The sequence below is a fragment of the Canis aureus genome, chromosome 31 (genome assembly GCF_053574225.1).
Source record: "Canis aureus isolate CA01 chromosome 31, VMU_Caureus_v.1.0, whole genome shotgun sequence".
In the NCBI taxonomy this organism is placed as follows: Eukaryota; Metazoa; Chordata; class Mammalia; order Carnivora; family Canidae; genus Canis; species Canis aureus.
Genome location: NC_135641.1, coordinates 27,027,979 through 27,051,132, shown reverse-complemented (window position 1 = coordinate 27,051,132; position 23,154 = coordinate 27,027,979). Strand labels below are relative to the sequence as shown.

General features: G+C 37.8%; 1 protein-coding gene across 1 annotated transcript; it reads left to right on the top strand.

Moving 5' to 3' along the window:
* Positions 1-236: 236 nt before the first annotated feature.
* Positions 237-21,344, top strand: TMEM207 (transmembrane protein 207). Its single transcript, XM_077880081.1, has 5 exons — positions 237-418; positions 2,294-2,331; positions 7,319-7,363; positions 8,216-8,358; positions 17,788-21,344. The coding sequence occupies exons 1-5, from the start codon at positions 344-346 to the stop codon at positions 17,922-17,924; spliced, it is 438 nt and encodes a 145-aa protein (XP_077736207.1). The 5' UTR covers positions 237-343; the 3' UTR covers positions 17,925-21,344.
* The last annotated feature ends 1,810 nt before the right edge of the window (positions 21,345-23,154 follow it).

The window sequence follows — 23,154 nt, the reverse complement described above, 5'->3', positions numbered from 1 at the left end:
CTATATAAAACTCAGAAATGCCCTGGAATAAAACATGCTCTTGAATGTCCTGAGTTATTTAAGCAGCCAGCTAGTTTTCAGGTCAGCGTGTACAACCCTTGCTTCTCATGGCTTGACAAACACTGCCAGGGTTCTGACCTTACACTGAAATTCCTTGAACTCTGGGTACCTGTGAGCATGCACCCCACATGCCTGCCCCCTGCGTGCACATTACCAATCACAAGGAGCATCATTAACGAGCAGTCTGGTAGGAAGCATAACTTAGAGGCTAACAAGTTCTAGAGAAAGAAGGAGATCAACGCAGAGGGCAAACCACTAGCTTCGAGCAGCTTGTTCCTTAAGTATGTTGGGATCCAGACCTTTTAGTTTTACTTCGGTGATCTCAAAAACAGGAACCTCATGTTTGCCGCTATTCCAGGTAACCAACTCTTTTTCTGGGAAAAGATTTTCGAAGGTACTCTAAGAGCCTGACTTGTCATAGATTTGTTCTTTGAGTAACTTAACTACTTTCACATTTAACAGATTTCCTTTAAGAGAATGCTCCCAGCGTCTTATGACTTATTATATTTATTGGTGAGGAATACAGATGACGAAATGGTCCACTTCATTAGTCTTATGTCTTCTTCATTAGTTCTATTGCTATTGAAGTAATATGACACAATTCAATCTTTGCTTAACTTTACTAGGCTGTAATTTTTCTTTTGGCTGTAATTCTTTTAAGATAAAAAAATGCTATTGATATATCAAAATGATGCAAGATTAATTTAAGACATGTTTATTGTTGCCTGCCACCATACTTGAAGCTAGATTGTTTTTGATGGAGACAGAACCATCTCAGAGTTTATTTTGGTTCCTCTGCTTTAGCATCTCATTCAGACTAATAACCTGCATCTCTGTATCTGTGTTACTTGAGTGCAGTGTATCCGAAAGATTTCAGTCTTGCTCACCATTTCATGATAACCCCGAAGTCTGTTGGCTAGTGCATTGGCAGGGAGGTGGGAATAATGGAAGACTGTGGACTCCTTGCTAGGTAGGGGGTAGCATGTAAGATTAGGGGGGACTTGAAAGTGAAACGCGTGCTTTATTTGTTTATCAGTTAAGCTGGATCCCAAATGACTTCATCTACTCATAAATAAACTTTCTTTATGGACAAAATTTGAATGTTCATTTTCCTCTCAGTTAGTATGCAAATCTATTTGCAGCATTCTAGCAAAAGAGAGTGCAACTCATTTTCTGTGCTTATAAATTGTTCATTACCATGCTCTCTGATGGCCAATTCATGGCTCCATCTGCAACTCCACAAATCTCTTTGCCCAGATAAACTTGGTGGAGTAAATATGAGGTGCTCAAGAGGATGCATTAGGGATTAAAGGAGGAAAAAGACATATCTCACAAAAATTCCCAAGCCTATCATTTTAAATTTTGTAATTTCACACTTGTATTCATATTTGTATACTCCAGGAAAATAAATACTTCACTGATCTCATTAACCCAAGTTTTAGGACTACATATAAATGACATGTAAAGATTTTCTTGTTGTATATGAAAAGAGTCTCAGTTCAAGGGAAAAACAAACCTACCAACAAAACCTCTGGAATGGAGGGAATACTTTCCTCTGTGAGGTGAGTTATTGTAACCTGTAAGGCTCCACTCGGACTACTAGGATAATTATATTGAAATGCTTACGGTTTGGGTCGTTTAAAACAAAGCAATCAAGATTATTACTTTTTTCTCTCTTCTTTGATAAAGAGAGAAATGTAAATCTCAACAGGAATGTCATGCAATTTTAAATCGACCTTCGCCTTAGTGCAAGTTAAAGTCACTCCTTCATGCATGTATTTAACACCCATTAATGCTAATGGGATAGACTTCTGTTTTCACATAGGGATCTTGATTTCTTTCTGTGAAAATAATACTCTCAAATAATGAACTTTCTTCGCTTAGCTAAAATGTGAAAACAAAGAAAAAATACAAGGTGCAAGAAAAGTCCCAAGAACAAGAAAAATCTGCCTATAGAAAGAACAAAAGACATTTTCACATCCATCTACGTGAGTGTGTAGGATAGGAATCTGGCTCACAACATATATCTCCTGTCACAGCTGAGGTAGAGAATCTACCAGGAGATTTTTTTTCAATTAAAATTCTGTGCACCAATAATAGACACTGCTACGGAGCTTTTAATTAAAAAAAAAAAAGGAAATGATATAAACCCACATTGTCTCTCAGCGCTGTTTTATTAAAGGATTAGACTGATGAGATGTTTGGATTTTATTGTTCTAAATATGTGTTTCAGTTGGTGCTCTCGGACCCACCATGTGAAGAAAATGAAATGTAAGTAAATAGTAAAAGGCTCCATGTTTTTATTTAGCATTTTCAAAATTCAAAGAATAAAAAAAGGCTCCAGTCATTTGAGAAGCCCCAAATGAGTCTCAAATGATGATTATAATCATGCAAGAAAAGTAAGAGCAAATTGTTTTTAAATGCAAATGGCTCAATTTTTCTAAAAGCAGGAAAAAGATGCTTTCATTATGATTAGCTTTGGTAAATATAAGGGGCCTCATTGATTTCTAGGTATTTTTGTTCCTGCTTTCTCCACCATAGTGGCGTCAAGGGTTCTTTAGGTTCATGAAAGCATCACAATGTCATTTCTGGCTGCGTCCACACTCATAAATCACAGTGTTGGTGGGCCACCGTTTTCTGAATATTCAGTTTGAAATATAAGCAAACTGACCAAGAGTCTCACCTGTATTATGTGTACCTTTCAAAGTGCGTTTGATATAAATTATATGAATAATGCCTTAATTTTTTCACTTTTTGGGCTATAGACTTAATCGTCCCCAGAATTATATTCAGGAGATGGGGAGAAGGTGTCATTAATAATGCTGCTGCTGATTAATTAGAGCTGTAATGCCCTGCGACTTAGTACAGGTGTCAGAAAAGCATGTCTGCCAAGCGTGGTCTTCTCCTGGGTGCAGCCCTGACTGCCACCTGACTGTTTTCAATTATTATTGCCTGTTACCCTCAAGGCCAGGGTCTCAAGGCCTGGGCACTGCCTCCAGATTAAGAGGCCATGCTATGTGGAATGCTTTCCTTGGTGCTGGAACCACTCACCTGATTTGGTGGATCATACAAATAAATCATAAATATGATCATACATACACAGGCTTCTGTAAATTAATTGCATTCATAGATTCCTAATATATTATTGTCTTACCTGGCTTGAGAAAGTGACGTGTTTTGCTCAAGATTAAACAAGTAGGGATCCCTGGGTGGCGCAGCGGTTTGGCGCCTGCCTTTGGCCCAGGGCGCGATCCTGAAGACCCGGGATCGAATCCCACATCGGGCTCCCGGTGCACGGAGCCTGCTTCTCCCTCTGCCTGTGTCTCTGCCTCTCTCTCTCTCTCTGTGACTATCATGAATAAATAAATAAAATCTTTAAAAAAAAAAAAAAGATTAAACAAGTAAAAATGCAGAGCTTGAAGTATTTGGAACCAGGACTGACTTCCCGGGCCAGAATTTTATACTACAAAGTATGTGTATGTACCATACATATATGTGTACTAAATGTACTGCTACACTACTATATATGTATTACAATTTTGACTATGAAGTCATATTGTATGTCCAGTATTAAATAAAATTATACACTGGGTGAAATACCTGACAGACATATAGTTCATCTATTCTTCTAGGTACTATACAACTTACCCCGGATTAATTAGATCAAGGCACCAATCTCTGGGTGATATGATAGAGCACCCGTCTCTCTCCCAGATTATTGTAGCTAAATTGCACTATTGCCTACCCTAAGGGATGCTTTAAAAAAGAGAAAGACCCATGAAATTTGTTATTGCATTTATTCTAAGAGCATATGAAAAACATCATCCCTATTGCCAACAGTATCCTCTTCGTAAAGCCCCATAGTTTGAATTCTTCTCTGGTGCCTACTCCAGGAATAGTTGTGCATCTGGTGAGTAATGCTGCATGATTTCGTTAATTTTAGAGGATGCTATATAACCAAATCTCTCTCTCATCTTATTAACTGCTAGAAGGCCTAAGCCAGATCTCGAGTTGGGTTAAATTTTGCATATGGGGTTTACTCCATTCAGTTTTAAAACTGATCTCATTCTTGGCTTATTCTCTTTGTGTGATCTCCTCCATGCTTTCACTTCCATTATTTTTTGTATTTCTAATATTTTAAAGCATTTTAGAATACAGATATTGAATGCATTCAGGTAGTACTCCACATACTAATGTGAGGCCAGAGCTGGCTTTTACTGTTCCCAGTGCCCAGTGGTGGTGCTGCATGGTGGTAAGAGACACAGGCTCTGCAGCCACACCATTTGGGTGTGAAACCTGACTCTGTCACTTGTAGCTTTGTTATCTTGGGCAAGCTACTTCATGCCTGAATTTTCCCAATTTTACAATGAGGATTATAATATTGTGATCTCACCTCATACCATTGTGAATTTGAAAGTGAGTTAATTCCCATGCAGTTATATAACTGGTTTAGAAGAGTTCCTGGCACAGGAAGTTCTGGGTGATTCTAGCAAAGGGGACACTGGAGCAACTCTGCAGTTTTCTTCTTGAATTGATCAAGTTAAAGAATTTGTAATTAATCCTAGATCCACAGGATCTCACCACCGAGAAGAATAATAAAGATCAACCAGGCTAATAATCCTTGTAGAAGAAGAATCGTAGGACAGTAGTCTTCTAGTAAAGATAGCAAAAATCCTGCAGTAACCACTTCCAGAGAACTGGTGGTGATTAGGAATGTGTCTCCCTTAGGCATCATAGTTGGTTCTCAGGTCTCCTGAATGTCTTTCATTTTTGGCATTATCCCAGTTTGACCAATTGTATATAAATCTCTGAGGAATAACTTCATTTTTTTAAAAAAGTAACTTTTCCTACACCGAACATCTTGCATCTAAAATCTGAGCAATTAAAAAAAATAAAATAAAATAAAATAAATTATAAATAAAGTCTGAGCAATTAGAATGTTATTATCATTCAGATACTGGTTTTTTGTTTTTGTTTTTGTTTTTTTTTTTTTAGACTTAAAGAACTGTTTAAGGGGCATCTGGCTGGCTCAGTTGGTAGAGCATGTGACTCCTGATCTCAGGGTCATGAGTTTAAGCCCCACGTTGGGTGTGGAGCCTACTTCAAAGAAAAAAAAAAATGAATCTTTAAAAATTGACCTGGAGAAACACATGGAAATAATGGTAGGAGAGGAGGAAGCCTACAGTGAGAAGACTTGTAATCTGGTTTAAATTCTTTGACCAGCTAGTGACTTCCCCACCAACTTTCCTACTCTGGGTTTCAGTTGTAGAGTGTGTGTATTCCTGAGTGAACTAAATGATTCCAAAGGTGCCTGCAATTTGGAAATTACATGATCACTTTGCATTTATCCAGCTAACTCCTTCTTGGCCATTTTATTTATTGCATATCAGAAACTCTACCAGTGAGCGCATAGGATCAGAAAGAGAAAGTGAAATAAGTCAATTTGGATATAACTGGCAAAAAATACAGAGTGTCTTAAAAATTAAAGAACTGAGAAACAAATTGAGGTAGTTAATCTTTAGAATTGACATTATGATGAGGATACGGTCTATTTTTAAATGTAGAGAGGGTAAGCAGAGATTTATAATGGAGGGAGATGAAGCAATCCCCACCCCCCAGATTATGCACTTACATTTCAAGATTCCAGATAGGAACATTCTGCTCTTTTATTGGACTAGGACACCAAGAGAATTTCCCTACATCCATGTTTAAGGTAAGACATTGTCTGTTTAAGATTTATATATTTTAATATACTATTTAAAAATTTTATGACTATAAAGTGATGCGTTGTACAATCAAACAATATGGAAATAGGGAAAAGATAAAGTGCCTCATGATACCACCTCCAAGAGAAGTAAGCATTCTTGCAACTTGGTGTATATGAGTACACTACTACATAACGCCTATTTAGTGAAAGCATTTCATTTATGTAAAAGAAAATATACAAACTAAGCCCTTTATATTATTTTCCTTCGCAAAGCTTTTAATTATAAATATGAATCTACATTCTTTTTGATGACTGGATAATATTCCTTTATAAGGACATGCCATTAATTACTTTTAAAATCCTTTATTGATGATTGCTTGTCTTAGGATGCTTTTTAAAGGTATACTTCAACTGCCACTTTTTTTCCCAGCCATTTGTACCTGTGTCTTTAAATGAATCCACACACACACACACACACACACACACACACACACATACACACAAAACAAAACAAAACTTGTTCTCTGGATTAACTTTCCTTTTAAATGTTTGAGGTAAAATTTTTACTTTGATGCCTCACATATGTTAAAAAGTCACTTCTGACTTATCTAATGATAAACATGATACACTGCCTCCTTGGAGATACTTGGAGCAATAAATGAGCTGACAGTTATGAGTGCTGTCAAGCTGAAAAGTACTGAGTGTTATTTTAACAAAGGCTGAAGTAGTTATGATTAAGTACAGCTCCAACTCAGAGGCTTATCGGGCTGTGGTGAACAGGTTTCCACTGTCTAATCCCAGAATGCTTCAACAATGGCTCATGCACTGAAGTAAGAAACAAGTCTATCAGCAAAATGTGTATTCCCTGTGCCTGACATAGTGAGGGACTCTGCAGGGAATGGCACGTAAGTGTCTACACCCAGGGAGTTACACCTCCTGAAAATCACACAACAAATTTTGTTTTCATGTGAGGATGCTTTTCAAAACTTATCCCAGGAATGATTGAATCATGGCTAGGCACACAAATGATTTGACCAGCCTGACGCAAGAAATCATCCTCTCTCTCCTTTGGTAAATGGCGCGTGTGGTCACATTCATTCCTTTCCCCTTTTCCCTGACCTCTTCCCTCTAACCAGGTCCGCTGCCTGCTACTCTCTGCCAAGTTATCAAAGGTTAACAGGGATCCTAAACCTTCCCCAGTGAATCTGCATTTTAAAGAACGCTAATGCCTAATATCTATGACACATTAGTCCTAAAAAGGTAGTCACCAGGCTCTCAATACACAACCGCATTTGTGACTCTAGAATCAAACCTATTACAGTGCAGTTATCTACGTACATTGTCTGACAGTCCCACATTTACCTCTATTCTCAGTGTCCTAAATGAAGTGGGCATACCTTAAACATTTGCTTCATTGTGCTGGGGGTGGTTTGCAGTGAATACATGATCGTTTTGGGGAAACAGGAATGGTCAGAACAAACATTATGGTTCAAGAGAATAGGCTTTGGTCATCTAGAGGCCCAGCATTAACTATTCTTCTTTTACCACCAGGTGTGTAAACTATAAAGATCAATACACAAACGGCTGGTATATCTGGTAAGGACATCCTCAATTTGTTATAAAACCTTCGGTGGTACATATACACTCTATTTCCTAAATAACTGAAATAATAATTCATTTCCTAAATAATATGAAATCATTCAGTTAAGGAAATTATAGGGATCATGCAATATACGTGGAAACATCACTTTCTGGTTATGGCTAGTGTTTACTTATGTACTTCCAGTGACAGGGACCGTAACTGTTTTTAGGGATAATAATTTACTCCCAAAATAGAGAAATTTAACAGTAAAATAAATGTTCTTTCTTTTGAAATCTCCTTAAATGTCTCTACTACTTATTTCAAAAGTCTTAAAAACCTTCAAAATAAGACTGCTACCTTTTTTAAGCTAGTCCTTCAGAAATTATAAGACAGTCATTATACACTCCCTACATCATGACTTCTGTATTTTTTTTAACTAAACATTATTAGTTCTCTCAATTAGGTGGTTAGCTCCTGTCTTGTCTACTTTTCAACCCCCAACCCCCACATCTAAAATCTGTTCAGTTGCTCACATACTGGTTGAATACATGGCTGGCTGAAAAGTAGGGATAGTAGATGAATGAATTAAGGGACAACGACACTGCTCCTCAGAACAACCCTCCAAGTTCCAGAGGAAATGATCATCATCACCTGGCAAGATTGACCCACACTGAGCAAAGCAAACATTCCAGGTTTACTGAGAATGTATGAATTGTGGTGGGGGGTTGCTTAAGGAGTTGGGCCGGACAGATTTCTTGCATCCTGTCTCGTGGAGCTTTTGCCCTCTTTCCAGGAAGCAGCAGGAATTCTTTCGGAACCCCCCTGGATGCTCCACCTCACTCCTTTACTGCTTCTTCTGGCATCAGGTTCTTGCTGCTGATTTTCCTGGTGGCTCTTCTCTGTGGAGTAGTGTTCCTCTGCCTCCACTGCTGGCTGAGGAGACCCCGAATGGATTCTCCAAGACGCACTATGGCTGTTTTTGCTGTTGGAGACTTGGATCCTGTTTATGGTGAGCTGTCTGAACACTTCCAGACTTCCTGTTTGGAACCTTGTGGTTTGTGGTGAATTGAAAAACTAACCTCTGGAAAGCAGATTTGTGAACTGAGAACAAGGCATAGTTTATTGGAGACTCAAAGGCATGCAGTGGGGAGAGAGACCAAGTGAGAAAACTTCAGAAGAAAGGAGACCTCAAAAGAAAAATATATATCTTAGGGAAATGACCCATAGTTGAGTAGGGGGATAGAACCTCAACATTTTGCTCAGTCAACATGCAAAAGAGAAGAGCTATACAGGGCCGGTCACTCCAAGTGAGTGGTAGGGTGTCAGGTATGCAAGAACCTCTCTGGGCCTTTAATAGCAGAATATCCCGCCCCCGTGCTCACAGTCTCATTTACTAAGTTCTCTATGCCTCATATATTTGCAATAACATTGAACCACACTTTCCAGATTGTCAGCTACCAATGCACATGCCTGAAATACTTGGAATTGGGCAGGCGGATGTCAAAATTCATGTCCTTTCTCCTCAGATACACGATTAGCAACCCCATCCTGCCTGCTTCTAACCCCCACCCCCACCCCAAACCATGCCCATCCTGTTATTTTCTAGTCTGCATGAGAGAGTAAGGAATGGAGGAAATCCAGATTTTAGAGTTATTTGTAACTACCAGCCTCGGCTGTAAGTAACAAAATTATCACTTACTGATTTCCGGGAGATCACAGATCATAGATTATTTCTTTGTGTTAAGCACTGTTCTCAAGCAGACCATCTGTTATGAAACTTTCCCTCTGAGGTGCTGTCTTGTACACCATAATAGTGGCCTCAAGAGGGCTTGGTAGAGATTAACAGCTGCCCTTCAGGAACTTGGGTCAGCATAGATTTTCAATAGATGGAGCAAGGCATGCTCTGGGAAAACCAACAGCTAAATAAAAAGTAGGGTAAAAAAGAAAAAAAAAACTTAAATGTTTTAATGTCAAAACTCGGTACTCTAAGATTTAGTGATTATATTTACTATTGGCTTTTTAAAAAGTCATTATTTAACAAAAGAAACACATGTCAATTTGAGAAATGGTTATTTGGGGAAGGATAATTAAAGTCTCCAATGAAAAAATAATCTTTCTCCTAAAATCGAACACTTTCTATTGAGCATAGGACGAAATAGGGTCACTGACATTCTAATAAATTATATTAGTCAAAAGGGTCCACATGGTCACATTAGTCTATTTTTCTTTATTTAACTGGAGGTAGTTAACAAATAAATGTAATTGTGATTTCTCCAGCTTGACTCAAGTTTCCAAGGAGGAAAATCCACTCTAGTCTTCTTAGCCCTTTACGTACTCTGAAGAAGACTCTTTTACTAACTATCCTAATCTTTAAAAACTTCTCTTCTTAATTTTAAGTAAACTATTAAGTTTTACTGTCACCATTTTTAAGGCAACCTATGTGCCACAGTTATATCCCTATTTATCTAATGTTTTTATATTTCCTGCATGGCGATCTATACAAATGCTTTTGAATGTGCCAGACAAGCCTGAACAGGTATGACTGGGAGAGAAGATGTCAAACGTGATAGATTACTGCAATAATCTGCGTGTAATCATCCCAAATGCACGGCATTAGAATCACATTCTCTATATTACACTGAAGTCACTGTGGACTGGAGAAGAATATACTTGGGAAGAAATTATTTAAAAAAATATAGTCACATTTTTTTCCCCATCTACCAAGAGCTAGGCACTAGATTAGAAGCTTCTCAGATATGATTTCTAGTTACTAAATATCAACCAGGAAATTTGGCTACTATTCCTCTCAAAAGATGTTATCTACTTTTCTCACTGTGCTAGATAAATATACCACATAGATCTTTGCTGCAAGCCAACAAACAGCCTTCAAATCATCTGCAATTGAGGATAAGGAGCAGGTGAAAACTTGGGCAGGGTACTCATGGCTTAGTCACCTCCTCTCCTACCCTAAGTATAACTTTTGTATCTCAAACCTCAGACATTTCCATTGGATGGTTCCTCAAAGGTAGGGATTCCTCTCCAGAATCCTCATTCCTTTTCTCATTCTATTGGTTCCTCCCTAATCCCACTGATATGCTCTGAATCTTATTTTGCTCAAATAAACATTGAAACTCTCTCCCAGCTTAAGTTGTATTACAAAACTCAGTTTTGTTGCTTTCTGTCTTAGGGCCAAGCCTCAGTTTCCCGTATTTATTTTTTTAATCAATCTATCTATCTATCTATCTATCTATCTATCTATCTATCTATCTTTCTCTTGCCTAGTTGGCTGTTAGTCTGTCCTCCCCACCATCCATCTGCCATCCTGTCCCAGGGATGTTCAGAAGAGCTATACGGCATTCTGATATGAATGTGTCTCCCAGAGTTGTGCTTCCTGACATTCCCATTTTTCCTCTCCAAAACAAAATATAACAGAGTAATTTAGGAAGTGGTATTCTCTGTGATCTTTAGTGACTAGCAATTTCTGGAAGTAAATTCTGGGGAGTCAATATTTTAAGGCAATCTGAAGCCCAGAGCCAAACTGGATTTCTTTTCCCCACTGGATCCCCATGACACTTTCATTTCTCCCAACAAGTGATTCTTCTTCCCTAATATTTCTGTAAAAGGACCTTTTCTCCAAAAGGGAAGTGAGGGAAGCACTACAGGATCTTTTTTTTTAATGGCTACGGGGGAGGTAAGAGCCAAAATTTCCACTGTACCACACAAAGTATGTGCTCTTAGCTTCAAATTGAGTCCAGTCACTGCTGGATTCACACACCCACACTGCTGGTTGTGGGTTGTACCTCTGAGTCTTCCTCATGGTCACAGTTCAGAGGGGAGAGGTAAATGAGAACTCGCTTGAAAGACACTGGTGACATTAGAATATGAAATATGGTTTCTGGACTCCTTGCCACCCTTTGAGCACAAAGATAGGACATTCCCTCCTGAATACAGAATGTAGTAAATGGGTCATTTAAAGCATTTTAATGGAGAGACTGGATTTGCTTTATTAACCTTGGGGTTCTTCCTTGACCTTTATTTTATTTCTTCAAAAATTATTCCACACTATTGCCACTATTTGTCGAATCTATTAGTTGAAATAGCTCTGCTCTTCTGACCTGTGGGTCCAAGGTTTGACTCTCACAGTCCCATGGAAGCTGCCCTCACATGAAGAACCAAGAGGAGAATTTTGACAGAATTTAGGAAGCCAGGGTGGATTAAACTTTACTGCTGTTAAAGTCTATAAAATAGGAAAGTTCTTCCACTAGCAATACCAGGCAGTATTATTATGACTCAGGTTGTCAATTATCTTGATTAGAAATATTCAAGAGAGAAAGGTGAACACACGGCTTGGGATCCTCATAAACGGTGTGTAAAGAAGGCCTTGCCAGCCCAGCACATCTAACGCACGATGAGATTTCTATCTGGGAAGCGTCCTTGAGAATCTCATGCAAACACCCAGACCCTGGTTCCATCTAGTGGGCCAGTTGTCATGCCTTCTCACAATTCTCTGTTGACCCAGTGCTCAGATTTCTCAGGCTTCCTTCCCCTCTCATGGGATCTATAGTTCCATGTCCATAAGAAGTCACAGTGAAGCTCTTCATGCACCAAAAAGGGAACAAAAATGCCTTCAATACCCCCATGGAGGGTAAGGAGGAAGACGGTTACTTCTAGAGAAAAAGGGAAGGAAGACAGGAAAGTGGAGGGAAAGGGGAAGGGTGAAGGGCAAGACGAGAAGGAATCTACAGTTGGAGGCTGGAGGTATTTTGAGGAATTAAATTGGTAACTATTTATTTTATAAAAGCCCCAAAGTCATGTTACTTTGTTCTGTCTCGGGCCCACTTCTTCCTGGGCCCAGCCTCAGGGGCGGCCTCCCAGATAGTCCTTTCTTCCATTATCACCCTGTCTGCCTTCCCCACCCCAGACTCATCTCCTGGATCCAGTTGTCCCTTAGCATCCCTGCTGTCCCCCAGAAAGGACCTGTCCAGCCCTACACCTTCCTGAGTGGGGTTTTCTGTGAAGTGCTCTCTGAGGCTTCTTACCTCTTCTCTCAAGCCATCAGACCCTAACAATTCTAGAATAACTCCACACTTGGATTAGGAGCAAACATTTCTCTTCCGATATTTTCTTAGAACTTATATTACCTATTTTAATGATGCTTTTAGGATCCCTTTTATCTGAGAAATCCATAGAAAACAGGAGATTTGCAGGGCTCTCCTCCCTCAATGTATAAATGGAGAGAACACACACTGGGCCACAGAAAGTGAATTTTTAAAATAATGTATGCAAATTTTTAGTAAAGGTGGGAAAGAAGAGAACATTGTTAAAACTCTCTATACTCATCTGTACCCCAAATCGAATTCAATGCCCCCACTTTATAAGATCCAGGACTGTGAGGCAGGGTGAATAAGTAGAAAATACAAGTGACCTAAAAAAAGCAAAAGAAAAAGTTTTGATTTTGTTAGTTTAATGGTTTTATGTGTTAAATCTGTATTTGAAAAAAATCAGTAATGACAAAGGAGTTGTAAAGTTCGCTATAAACAATAAAGGTCTTTTGTTAATTTACTGAAAATAGGTTTTCATTGAAAATAAGGTTATGATGCCGAATAAAAGCACTTATTTATGAGAAAATAAGGCATTTAAGGATAACGAAAAGCAAAAAGTTTGGGGTCTGGTAGGTGAGAGAAGGACAAAGGGCTTGAGGCAGAAAAAACAATCTAGTGTTCATAGAAAAGAATTTGAGAGCATAGAGGAGACATCTCCCCAATTATCTGTCCATACTCTTTAATAAAAATAATAAATTACTATATAATCTACATTGACTCATTTTCCATCCTATTAGCCTTACCAGGGCAGCAAACAGTTTCCATGCCATTCCTGAGAATTCCAGAGATACCCCTCCTGAGGCCACTACTCATCTTGGGGGCTGATCTCCTTGATAATGCTGCCTTTCAGAGATTCAATCTTCCTGACCCCATTTCTTCTTCAATTTCAGAGATAATCTTCCCTTTTTCTTACTTCAGGGTAAATAGAAATACTAGTCTTTCAGCAATGATGAAATGTCAGGGCTCTGAATTGGGAAGGGGAAGGAGGTGTGGATAGGGACAAAGAACCAGGCCTTTACATGCCAGCTCCTTTCTCCCTCACCTCTCCAGGATCCTGTCTTATTTTAGGATCATTTCTGAAGTGTTATTTTTCTATACTTTATGTTCTTTATGTAAATAGTCTGTGACTCATTTTAGGTAGGGAAAGAGGGAGCATTTCATTCACATACTTTCCTTTCAGGGCATGATAGTAGTAACAGCTCAACATTAATTGAGCATGTACCATATGCCATGCTCTGTGCTAACACCTGACATCTCTAGTCTCATTTCTTTTTCCCTACAATGGGAGGAGGGGTTCACTATTATTCTGAACCCTCCAAAGATGAGGGAAGCAAGGCACCTAGAAATTAAACAGTTAGCCCATGGTAGAACTGTGAGTCATATTCAGGCACTGTTAACCACTCTCACAGAGAGGAAGGAATTAGATAAAGAAATGAAAAGAGGAGAAAGAGGCGGAAGGGCCATGTTCAAATAAGGGCCGGTCTATTGGACTGATCTTTTTTTTTTTTTTTTTTTTTTTTTTTTTTTTTTTTTAATATTTTTTTAATTTTTATTTATTTATGATAGTCACAGAGAGAGAGAGAGGCAGAGACACAGGCAGAGGGAGAAGCAGGCTCCATGCACCGGGAGCCTGATGTGGGATTCGATCCCGGGTCTCCAGGATCACGCCCTGGGCCAAAGGCAGGCGCCAAACCGCTGCGCCACCCAGGGATCCCTGGACTGATCTTAATGATGTGGGAAATCTGAACTCTGGCTATAAAAACTCGGCAGTGAGTATATTGGTTTCACAAAATTAAACAACAAATTCATACCTTCGCCAACATTTCTGTCAAAACCATCGAATTCTTGCAGGCATTTGAACTGCATTTTTCCATGTTCTTAATTTGTCAAAAGATAAAAATAATGTCTGTTCACCCCACCACCGCCACCAATCACACGATACAGGTTTCCCCCTCTATCCAAAAGCAAGCCTTTCATAACCTAGAATGGCATAAAGTGGAGAATTAATTACTATTAATTTATACGGAAAATTCTTTGAGTGTTTCCAGACCTCAAAAATAACCTCTCTGCGGCTTTTGGGATTCCTGAGGACACATCTTGCTACTGGTGTACAAAGTAAGTCGAGATAAAGCACAGATAGATGCTCACAGATGCACTTGAAAGCCATGGAGCCTTGATGCTGAGATGCTGATCCAGTGGCCAGGGTAGGAGCTGAGTGGGGCCACTCTCCAGAGCAGGTGCACGCTGCCTCTATAGTGGCTGACTGCAAAACAAATACTGAATACTCGTCACTTTTCACCCTTTTTGGTAAAAGCAAAATCCTCTTCAAATTTCTTTTGGCTAGCAAAAACCAGTACTAATGTCAGTCTTTCATGAAAACGAAGTGAAGTAATGTGAACTTTCAAAAAGTGGGGGATACTTGTAATGCATGTAAACCTGCTTTGAAAAAAAAAAAAAGAAAACTAAATAAATGTTTGATTTCACAAAAGCTTTCTGAACACATTTGGCTAGTTATGTTTATCGAATGAATGCGCTGTGGTTTTCCCAGCAGGCTTAAGAGCAATTGGCCAAATTTGTAGTAAGGTGATAACATAAAACTTTTCTACCACAGAGAGCAATTGCTAATATCCTCTTGCCAGGAGCACAATATTGATAATAGCAGCAGAAATAAATTTCAGCTAATAATTTTGTGTCGAGTCAATCTAATCAACCACTCCTGGCAGAATGATAACTAAATTGCCATTGACTTTGTACTGGATATACCAAGAGTAGGCCACCTAGGACAATGTCCAGGACCAGTATCCACAGTGGAGGGAAGTGCTGGGGCACATACACTATGCCCATGTTAGCTGTTTTATCAAATGCCTCAGACTTATCTTATGTGATCCTAAACTTCCTAACTGCCAAGGGCTCTAAATCCACAAGCTATTTTGTTTAATAATCTCTATTATAATGTGGATAATGATGATTAAATAACTACTTAACCATTAATATAAAACAAATTAGAAAATAAAATTGTAAATAAAAGAAAATGCATGCATATTCTTAGCATAGAGTGGAGTTCTTGAAATATAGCACTGTTACTACTACAATAATAATAATAATGCTAAGTAGCTATTAATAGGTAATTACTGTGTACCCGGTTTTGTTTTAAGCACTCTACATTCATTTAGCCTTGCTTTTACAGACATAGTAATATCATTATGCTTTTATTGCATAGGTGAAAAATTGACGTACAAAATGTTATATATTAGCCTAGGAGTAGACTATTCAATTAAATAAATAATTCCTTAAGAAAAGTGCCGAACCAGTCTTCTAGTCAAAATTCTCTACCCTTCACAGATTATATTAATATTTGATTTATTAGACTTAGGTCTGCCAACTAGTGAATACAAATACAAATGTATGAAAATTCATGATTCCAAATAAACATTGTCCATTCCAACATAAAGATTCTAAGTAATCTACATATGGATTCCAGAGATATGGCCATTGCCTAACATCTAACTGTTTCTTGAATTGTTTTGATAATTGTGTCATTTTCTTTAGAATCTCTTTGGCGGTATCAAATCTTAATCCTTCAATAAGAGGTCACTAAACTTTTCTATTAAGGGTCAGATAGGGGGATCCCTGGGTGGCTCAGTGGTTTAGCACCTGCCTTCAGCCCAGGGTGTGATCCTGGAGTCCCAGGATCAAGTCCTCGAGCTCCCTGCATGGAGCCTGCTTCTCCCTCTGCCTGTGTCTCTACCTCACTCTCTCTTTCTGTGTGTGTGTGTGTGTGTGTGTGTCTCTCATAAATAAATAAATAAAATCTTTAGGAGAAAAAAAAAAAGGTCAGTTAGGAAATAGGTTTTACAGGCCATTGGTCCTTCTGGGGGCTACTCCTTTCTGCAATAGTAGTGCAAAAAGACAATATGTAAATAAATAACAGGGCTGAATCCCAATTAAATTTAATATACAAAAATAGTCAGAGAAGGCAGCCCGGGTGGCTCAGCCGGGAGCCTTCAGCCCAGAGCCTGATCCTAGAGACCTGGGATCGAGTCCCACCTCAGGCTCCCTGCATGGAGCCTGCTTCTCCCTCTGCTTGTGTCTCTGCCTCTCTCTCTCTCTCTCTGTGTGTCTCTCATTAATAAATAAATAAAATCTAAAAAAAAAAAAAAAACAGTCAGAGAACTAGATTTAGTTCAGGGGCTTATTTTTTTTTTTTTTCTTTAAAGGTGTATTTTTTTTTAAGATTTATTTATTTATTTATTTATTTATTTATTTAAGAGAGACAGACAGAGAGTATGTGAGTGGGGAAGGGCAGAGGGAGAAGGAGAATCTCAAGCAGACTCAGAGTCTGAATGTAGAGCCTCTGGAGGGGCTCGATCCCAGGTCACTGAGATCATGACCTGAGATGAACCCAAGAGTCACTTCAGAGGCTTAACCAACTGACCCACCAGGCGCCCCTCTTTAAAGGTGAATTTAGAGTTGTTACTAGGACTCATAGCTGCCATTGTTTTGAAACGAAGCAATCAAATCATTTCAAGACAGCCAAAGACTAAGGTAGGAAAAAAAATATTTATATATATATAGAGGGAGAGAGAGGATTGTGGCTATGAAATATTACTGTTGATTCCTGTTGTAACTCAAAAACAGTAACAGTCTTTCAAGGAAATACTAGAGATTTCCAAAAGAGCTGTGGGAATAAGTACATAGGTTCTCAAAGCATCAGTTTGGGGGGAAAAATGCTTGTTTTTGATATTTAGTGACTTGTGGTGTGCCTAATTGAGAAGTCAAATTTTTATTTCAAAGCATTTTTTTAAATTTGATGATTTTTTTCTTTATCACGTGTGTGTACTTTAAATGCAAACTTTTCACAAGTTAACATTTTTACTACTTATCGTAAAGAAATATTTAATTAATTACCTTAGTTGTGGTTTGCAGAGCATAAATATAAAATAATGAAGTTCAGACATTATATTTAAATATTTCTATTAAAATTTCCATTTTCCATGATAGAAACATTAGCTAAAATACCATGAGTATTTATAGGAATCTTGCTTTCCAATCTACCAAAAAGGGCATTCCTCCTACTTTCAGCTGCTAAATTGTAAATGTTTCTTGATGGGTTAGTCAGTGATGATATAATCTGCTCATGAGAGCAAATTTTCTTGCTATCATGACTAAACTATCACTGCAGAGAGAGTAGGATGATTGTAATTTTTTTCTCAAGGGTACAAATAATTTTCTGTTGCTCCAGTGATCCAAGAAATGCCAGATTTTATTAGGCAGTTCATATACTTCCGTTTTATGCTGACTAGAAAGATTACAAGTCCCCATTTTTCTCTTTCCAGGGACAGAAGTGGCTGTGAATCCAACTGTTGGAATTCACCTTCACACTCAAAACCCTGAACTGTACCCTGCTCCATGTTTTGGTACTGTAGGCCCCCCACCTCCATATGAAGAAATTCTGAAATCAAGCCAATTTTAGTTCTGGATTATCAACTGGCAACATTAGAAATATTTTTCAAATTCTAAAACATCAAATTTGGGAACAAGTCTTGTTTTAGTGGGAATTCCCAGAATCGATTAATATAGTTTGTAAAGGGACAAATAGACAAAAGGATGTGAACATATAGAATTTTGGTCAGGGAGATGTTTTAGTAGTAAATTACTAGACCTTTAATGTACCATTGCTGTGTTATATTTTGTGCTACACAACCAAGTCAATGTTTCTCCGTCAATATTCAAAAGGACAGTCATTAACACATGGCAAGGTCTCCAGTAAGTTTAGGATTCCACTCCAGGTACACATTGAAGCCTTCTCTGCCTTATTATCTCTGTGTTAATCTGATATCCCCCTTGTATAGAGTTAACAAGAAATATCATAACTTAACAATGGCTCAAGTGGAGATTCAGATGTGTCCAAACCCAGATTAGAATATTTTAATTAGGGTAAAAAGGCAAGAGTAGAAACCAGGGGTACTGAGAGTTAAAGGGTGAAGGGTGAATGAAGAGATTAAAAGTCCCAGTCAAAAAAGTTGCCTGTTTCAGCCTGAGGAGAGAGAAGTGTAGATAGAAGCTGAAGGAGCTCCCCTAAGCTGTGGGGCTTGTGTAATAGCAGAGTGTGGAGAAGGAGGCTCCTGTTTTGTGTGGATAGATGTGGACTCTTGAGCCCACAGCCTTTCTCTCTGGTACCTGGAGACTTGGCATTTCTTGGAGAACCACAATAAGAACCTTTGGCATAGATGTCAATGTTCTTATGGAGAACTCTGACTACATAATGAGCTACGAGACATTTGCAGCATTTTTGCAGTGGCCATGAGCAAAGGGGGCAGACAAAGACATCCATGGTAGATGCCCAGTGGTATTGAGTTGACAGAAAATTATTTCAATCCCTGTAGGATCAATACCTTTGCTCAAGTCTCCTTTCCTATGACTCTTGCCCTTACTTATTTGTTCTAGGAACACTGTTATCAGACCTAGCAGGTGTTAACCTTCCTGCATCTGTCCTTTAGGGTCTAGAACTTGCTATTTCTTTTGCCTGCAACACTCTTCCCCCAAATACCAACAGTTTCACCCTTTCACTTCCTTAAATTATCTGTCCCAATGTCATCTTCTTCATGAAACCCACCCTGATTACTCTACTTTAAATTGCAACCTCTCCCAGCTCCGAAACTCCCACCTCTTTGCCTCAAGTACATCTTTTCCACAGAACTTATCACCTACTCTACTACATAGTTGACTTCTATTTACAAACTGTGTTCATCTTCCCTTGCTGGAATGAAGATCCATAGGGGAAGGATCTTTGTGTTATTCACTAATTTATATCCAAGAGTCTAAAGGATTCTGGTGCTTAGTATATATTCAATCAAATTTTGTAAACAATATTACCTAGCTCTGGAAAGTCCCAAAAATAACTGGGTGAGATTTGATGGGGATAAGGGTTTATGACTGTGAATGTGAAAAAGAGCCAGGGACAGAAGGCTTCATGCTTCTAAAATAATCTTATTAGTATCCACTGATGAAAAAAGCCCAGGGAAACTCATTTAATGTACTCTAATAATCCCAGGTAGGTAAGCTGGGTTTAGGGTATACAAACTTCTTTCAAATGTTTTTCTCATGACAATTTTGTGAACTACCTATTCCTAACTTCAAGTTATAAATGGTAAATTCAACATATCTGCTCCTTTCTGAAATCCACTAAGATTATAGTAAAAGAATAAAAATGTTTTTAATTTACAAGAACAAAGAGAGTGGCAAGAAGATGACAAAATCAACAAGATTTTCGTAAATGCATAGAGAGATATCTGAGATGGATGCAGATGGATATATCATAATTCACTGAGGTTTCAAGTTTCTCCATTTTGCTAAGTGTCTTCAGGGATAAAACTGAGAATAATCGAGCAAATTCGTGGTGTAGCAATATAGAGATCCCCAAGGATTAGAGGTAGGAGAGGCAAAGAGAACTCTGGAAATGATGATGAACATGATCTACAGGAAGACAGTAACCCGTGGAAGAGCCAGTTCCAGTCAGAACATGATAGCAAATAGCTGTAGGATGATAAGAGGGATTACATTAAAAATGTAATGATAAATTAACAATTGGTAAATGGAAAGTGAAGGAACTGAAAAGACGACAGCAATTACAAATCTATGAAAAACAGAAGTTGGATTAACTCCTCCCGGCCTGAAATGGTTAAGCTATGAATAACGTAAATAATTAGTATTGAGTTTTACATTGGGCATTAGTCATATTGGCAAGCTAGAAAGAGAGAAGTATTTATAAGGAAAGGTGGCAGGGTTTAATAAGAAAGTGAAATCCTTATCAGATTGTGGGAAGTCAATGAATAATATCTAAAATTAAAAGAAAAATTTTTAAAAATGATAAAGTATATAATTTGGAAATTAGGCCATAAGTATCTGAAGCAAAATACTAAAACAATTGAAAATTATTGCCGGGATCCCTGGGTGGCGCAGCGGTTTGGCGCCTGCCTTTGCCCCAGGGCGCGATCCTGGAAACCCGGGATCGAATCCCACATCGGGCTCCCGGTGCTTGGAGCCTGCTTCTCCCTCTGCCTGTGTCTCTGCCTCTCTCTCTCTCTCTCTGTGACTATCATAAATAATAAATAAATAAAAAAAAGAAAAAAAATTAAAAAAAAAAAAGAAAGAAAATTATTGCCTCAAGAAATAAGCTTAGAGATAATGCTATGTGGGACTGGGTAGAGCAGAGAAGTGCTGGCTTTTATCATGAGCTTATGGTACTATTTGACTTAAAACTAAATGCATATGTGACTTTAATTCTTTCCCTCTCTGCATCTGTATATCTATATATCTATATCACTGCCTCATTTAACAGAGTCGAAAATTTGGATTCTGGAAGGGTAACTGACTTGCCCAATGTGCAGAGCTAATTAGCATGAGTGACAAAACCAGAGACTGAGCATTTTGCTCTTTCAATCCCTATTCTAGGTATTTTTCCACAATGATGGTCTAAAAGTGGCTACAAGGGGCACCCAGGTGGCTCAGTTGGTTGAGCGCTGGGCTTTTGATTTTGGCTCAGATCATGATCTCTGGGTTGTGAGATCCAGCCCCAGGTGGGGCTCCTTGCCCAGCAGGGAGTTTCTCTGACATTCTCTTCCTCCGTCTTTGCCCAGCTCCATGCTCACATGGGCTCTCTCTCTCTTTCACTCTCTCTCTCTCTGTCTCTCAAAGATTTAGAAATTCTAGCAAAAGCACTTTATGGTCCACTGAAAACTACTGAAAATAATAAACTAACTTGGATTATATGATTATTGTAACATTTAAAAGGGAAATTTAAAACTATAAACCTGTATTTTTTCTGTCATCTCACCTCTGAAAATCTTTACACATCTTAGTTCACCAATAAATTGTTAAAAATTCTATTTAACCTGGTGTCTTAGATTTTAATTCTAATAGGACTAGTTTTTTTTTTTTTTTTCCCTTCTTATGTTAAAGAGCATTCATTTTTTAAATGAGACTTTTCTTGACTGCTAAAGGGTTTTTCCTTGAGCATCCAGCAGAGGGCATGAAAGCCTACCTATGTTTTTAACCCAATGCTAGATTTGATTTAATGATTAGATGAAACCATGAAGCTGGTTACTACTGATATCAGATTTTTTACAAACCTGAAAAGAATGGAATAATAATGATGTTCAAATTTGCAAAGAGGATTCTATTACCTCAGCTCATATTGCTCAAAATGAAGCTGAACATCAGGCAAGACACTTGGCATCAGAGACTAGAAAATCTGATGTATGCTCCAGCTTCTGAGGATGAGACCTATGAATTTTAGTTGCCCACAAAGGCAGGCTAATGCATGTACACGATGCTCACATGGTGGGTAGCATCTACAGCACCGACCCCACAGGTCCAGCCTATTTTTTTTAATATCTGACCACATGTTCCCCTTTCATTTTCAGTTTTGTAGTTGCAAATTTGTTTCATCTGTGTTAGGAGCACAACTTTTATAAAAGACAACTTTAAAATTCAATATCTTTCACAGAAATGAAATAGAGTTGGGATAGAACTGAATATCATTCATGTGGACAATGAAATGAAACTCCAGCAGAATATTATATCTAAGGCAAAATGTGAAATATGTCAGGATCGTGTAAGAAAAAAATGAAACAATGAAAATGTGCTGGCTATGAGACCCTGCTTTCGATAGAGAATGATTTTTTTTTTAAATTAGAACAACAACAAAAAAGAAAATATAATATACCTCTCAAAGGAATCTGTTACTTTTAAATTCATTTTGCTTTGTGATTTTGTGCAAAATAACTCTATACAGGTGAGTTTTTTCTTTCACATTTAAAGCCAGATCCTGGAAAAGCATATAAATTGCTTTGTTATTTTTACTAATTGTATTACTAGGAAGATGAAATTAAGTAATATCCCTTTACAAAATGGAATCATTTGGTGGTAAACAAAATGTAATTTAAAGTTGTGTATTTGGATAATAGTTCTTGGTTTCCTCCAAAATTATGTCAGTCTCCGCCTATCTAACTCATAAAGCAAATAATGCATATCAATCAAGATGGCAGATTTTTATATTAAAAAGATGAAAAATGGTATTGCTCAGAAGCACTTAAATTTTCAATAAACTCAGGTTTCTTATTTTCATTAATTTGTTTATTGGAGAAGCCTTCCTTTTTGGAAAAATCTATTTGTGGAATGCAACAAACAAAACTAAAGAAACATTTTTTTTTTCTCTAGCAACTAATGAAATGATGTCTGTCTTTATATTTAATAAATAGTTTTTCTTTTTCTCATTGCATATGAAAACTGAAATGTAAATTCAGATTATTTTCTCTTTTATGTATCTAAATCTGGGTAAATTTCTAATGTTAAAGAGTCTTAGGTACCACTAACTAATTGCCTTCTAGATTTACCTATTGTTTTTTCTTGAAGAATATTGAGAGACACAAAATAAGAAAGTCTAAGGATATATTTTATTTTATTTATTTATTTTTTAAGAAAGTCTAAGGATATATTTTAAATAATCAGTGAACAATTGTATACTTATCTGATGTCGTGGGGAATAGAATATTTGTTCACATGTAAATTGACCAAAAAAAAAAAAAAAAAAAAAGAGCAATGCTATGAGAATATTGGATGAAGGGATGAGATACCAATCTCTTAAAGATCCCAAAGCATTACTGGGGAATGTTCTGCTAAGCTGCTAAGTGTAAGAGACA

Bases quoted from the DNA above. Each gene is read 5' to 3' on its own strand.
- TMEM207 (XM_077880081.1), top strand. From the start codon at position 344: ATGTTGGGATCCAGACCTTTTAGTTTTACTTCGGTGATCTCAAAAACA. The intron at 419-2,293 runs GTAACCAACTCT...TATGTGTTTCAG, and splicing joins CATGTTTGCCGCTATTCCAG to TTGGTGCTCTCGGACCCACC. The intron at 2,332-7,318 runs GTAAGTAAATAG...TTTTACCACCAG, and splicing joins CCATGTGAAGAAAATGAAAT to GTGTGTAAACTATAAAGATC.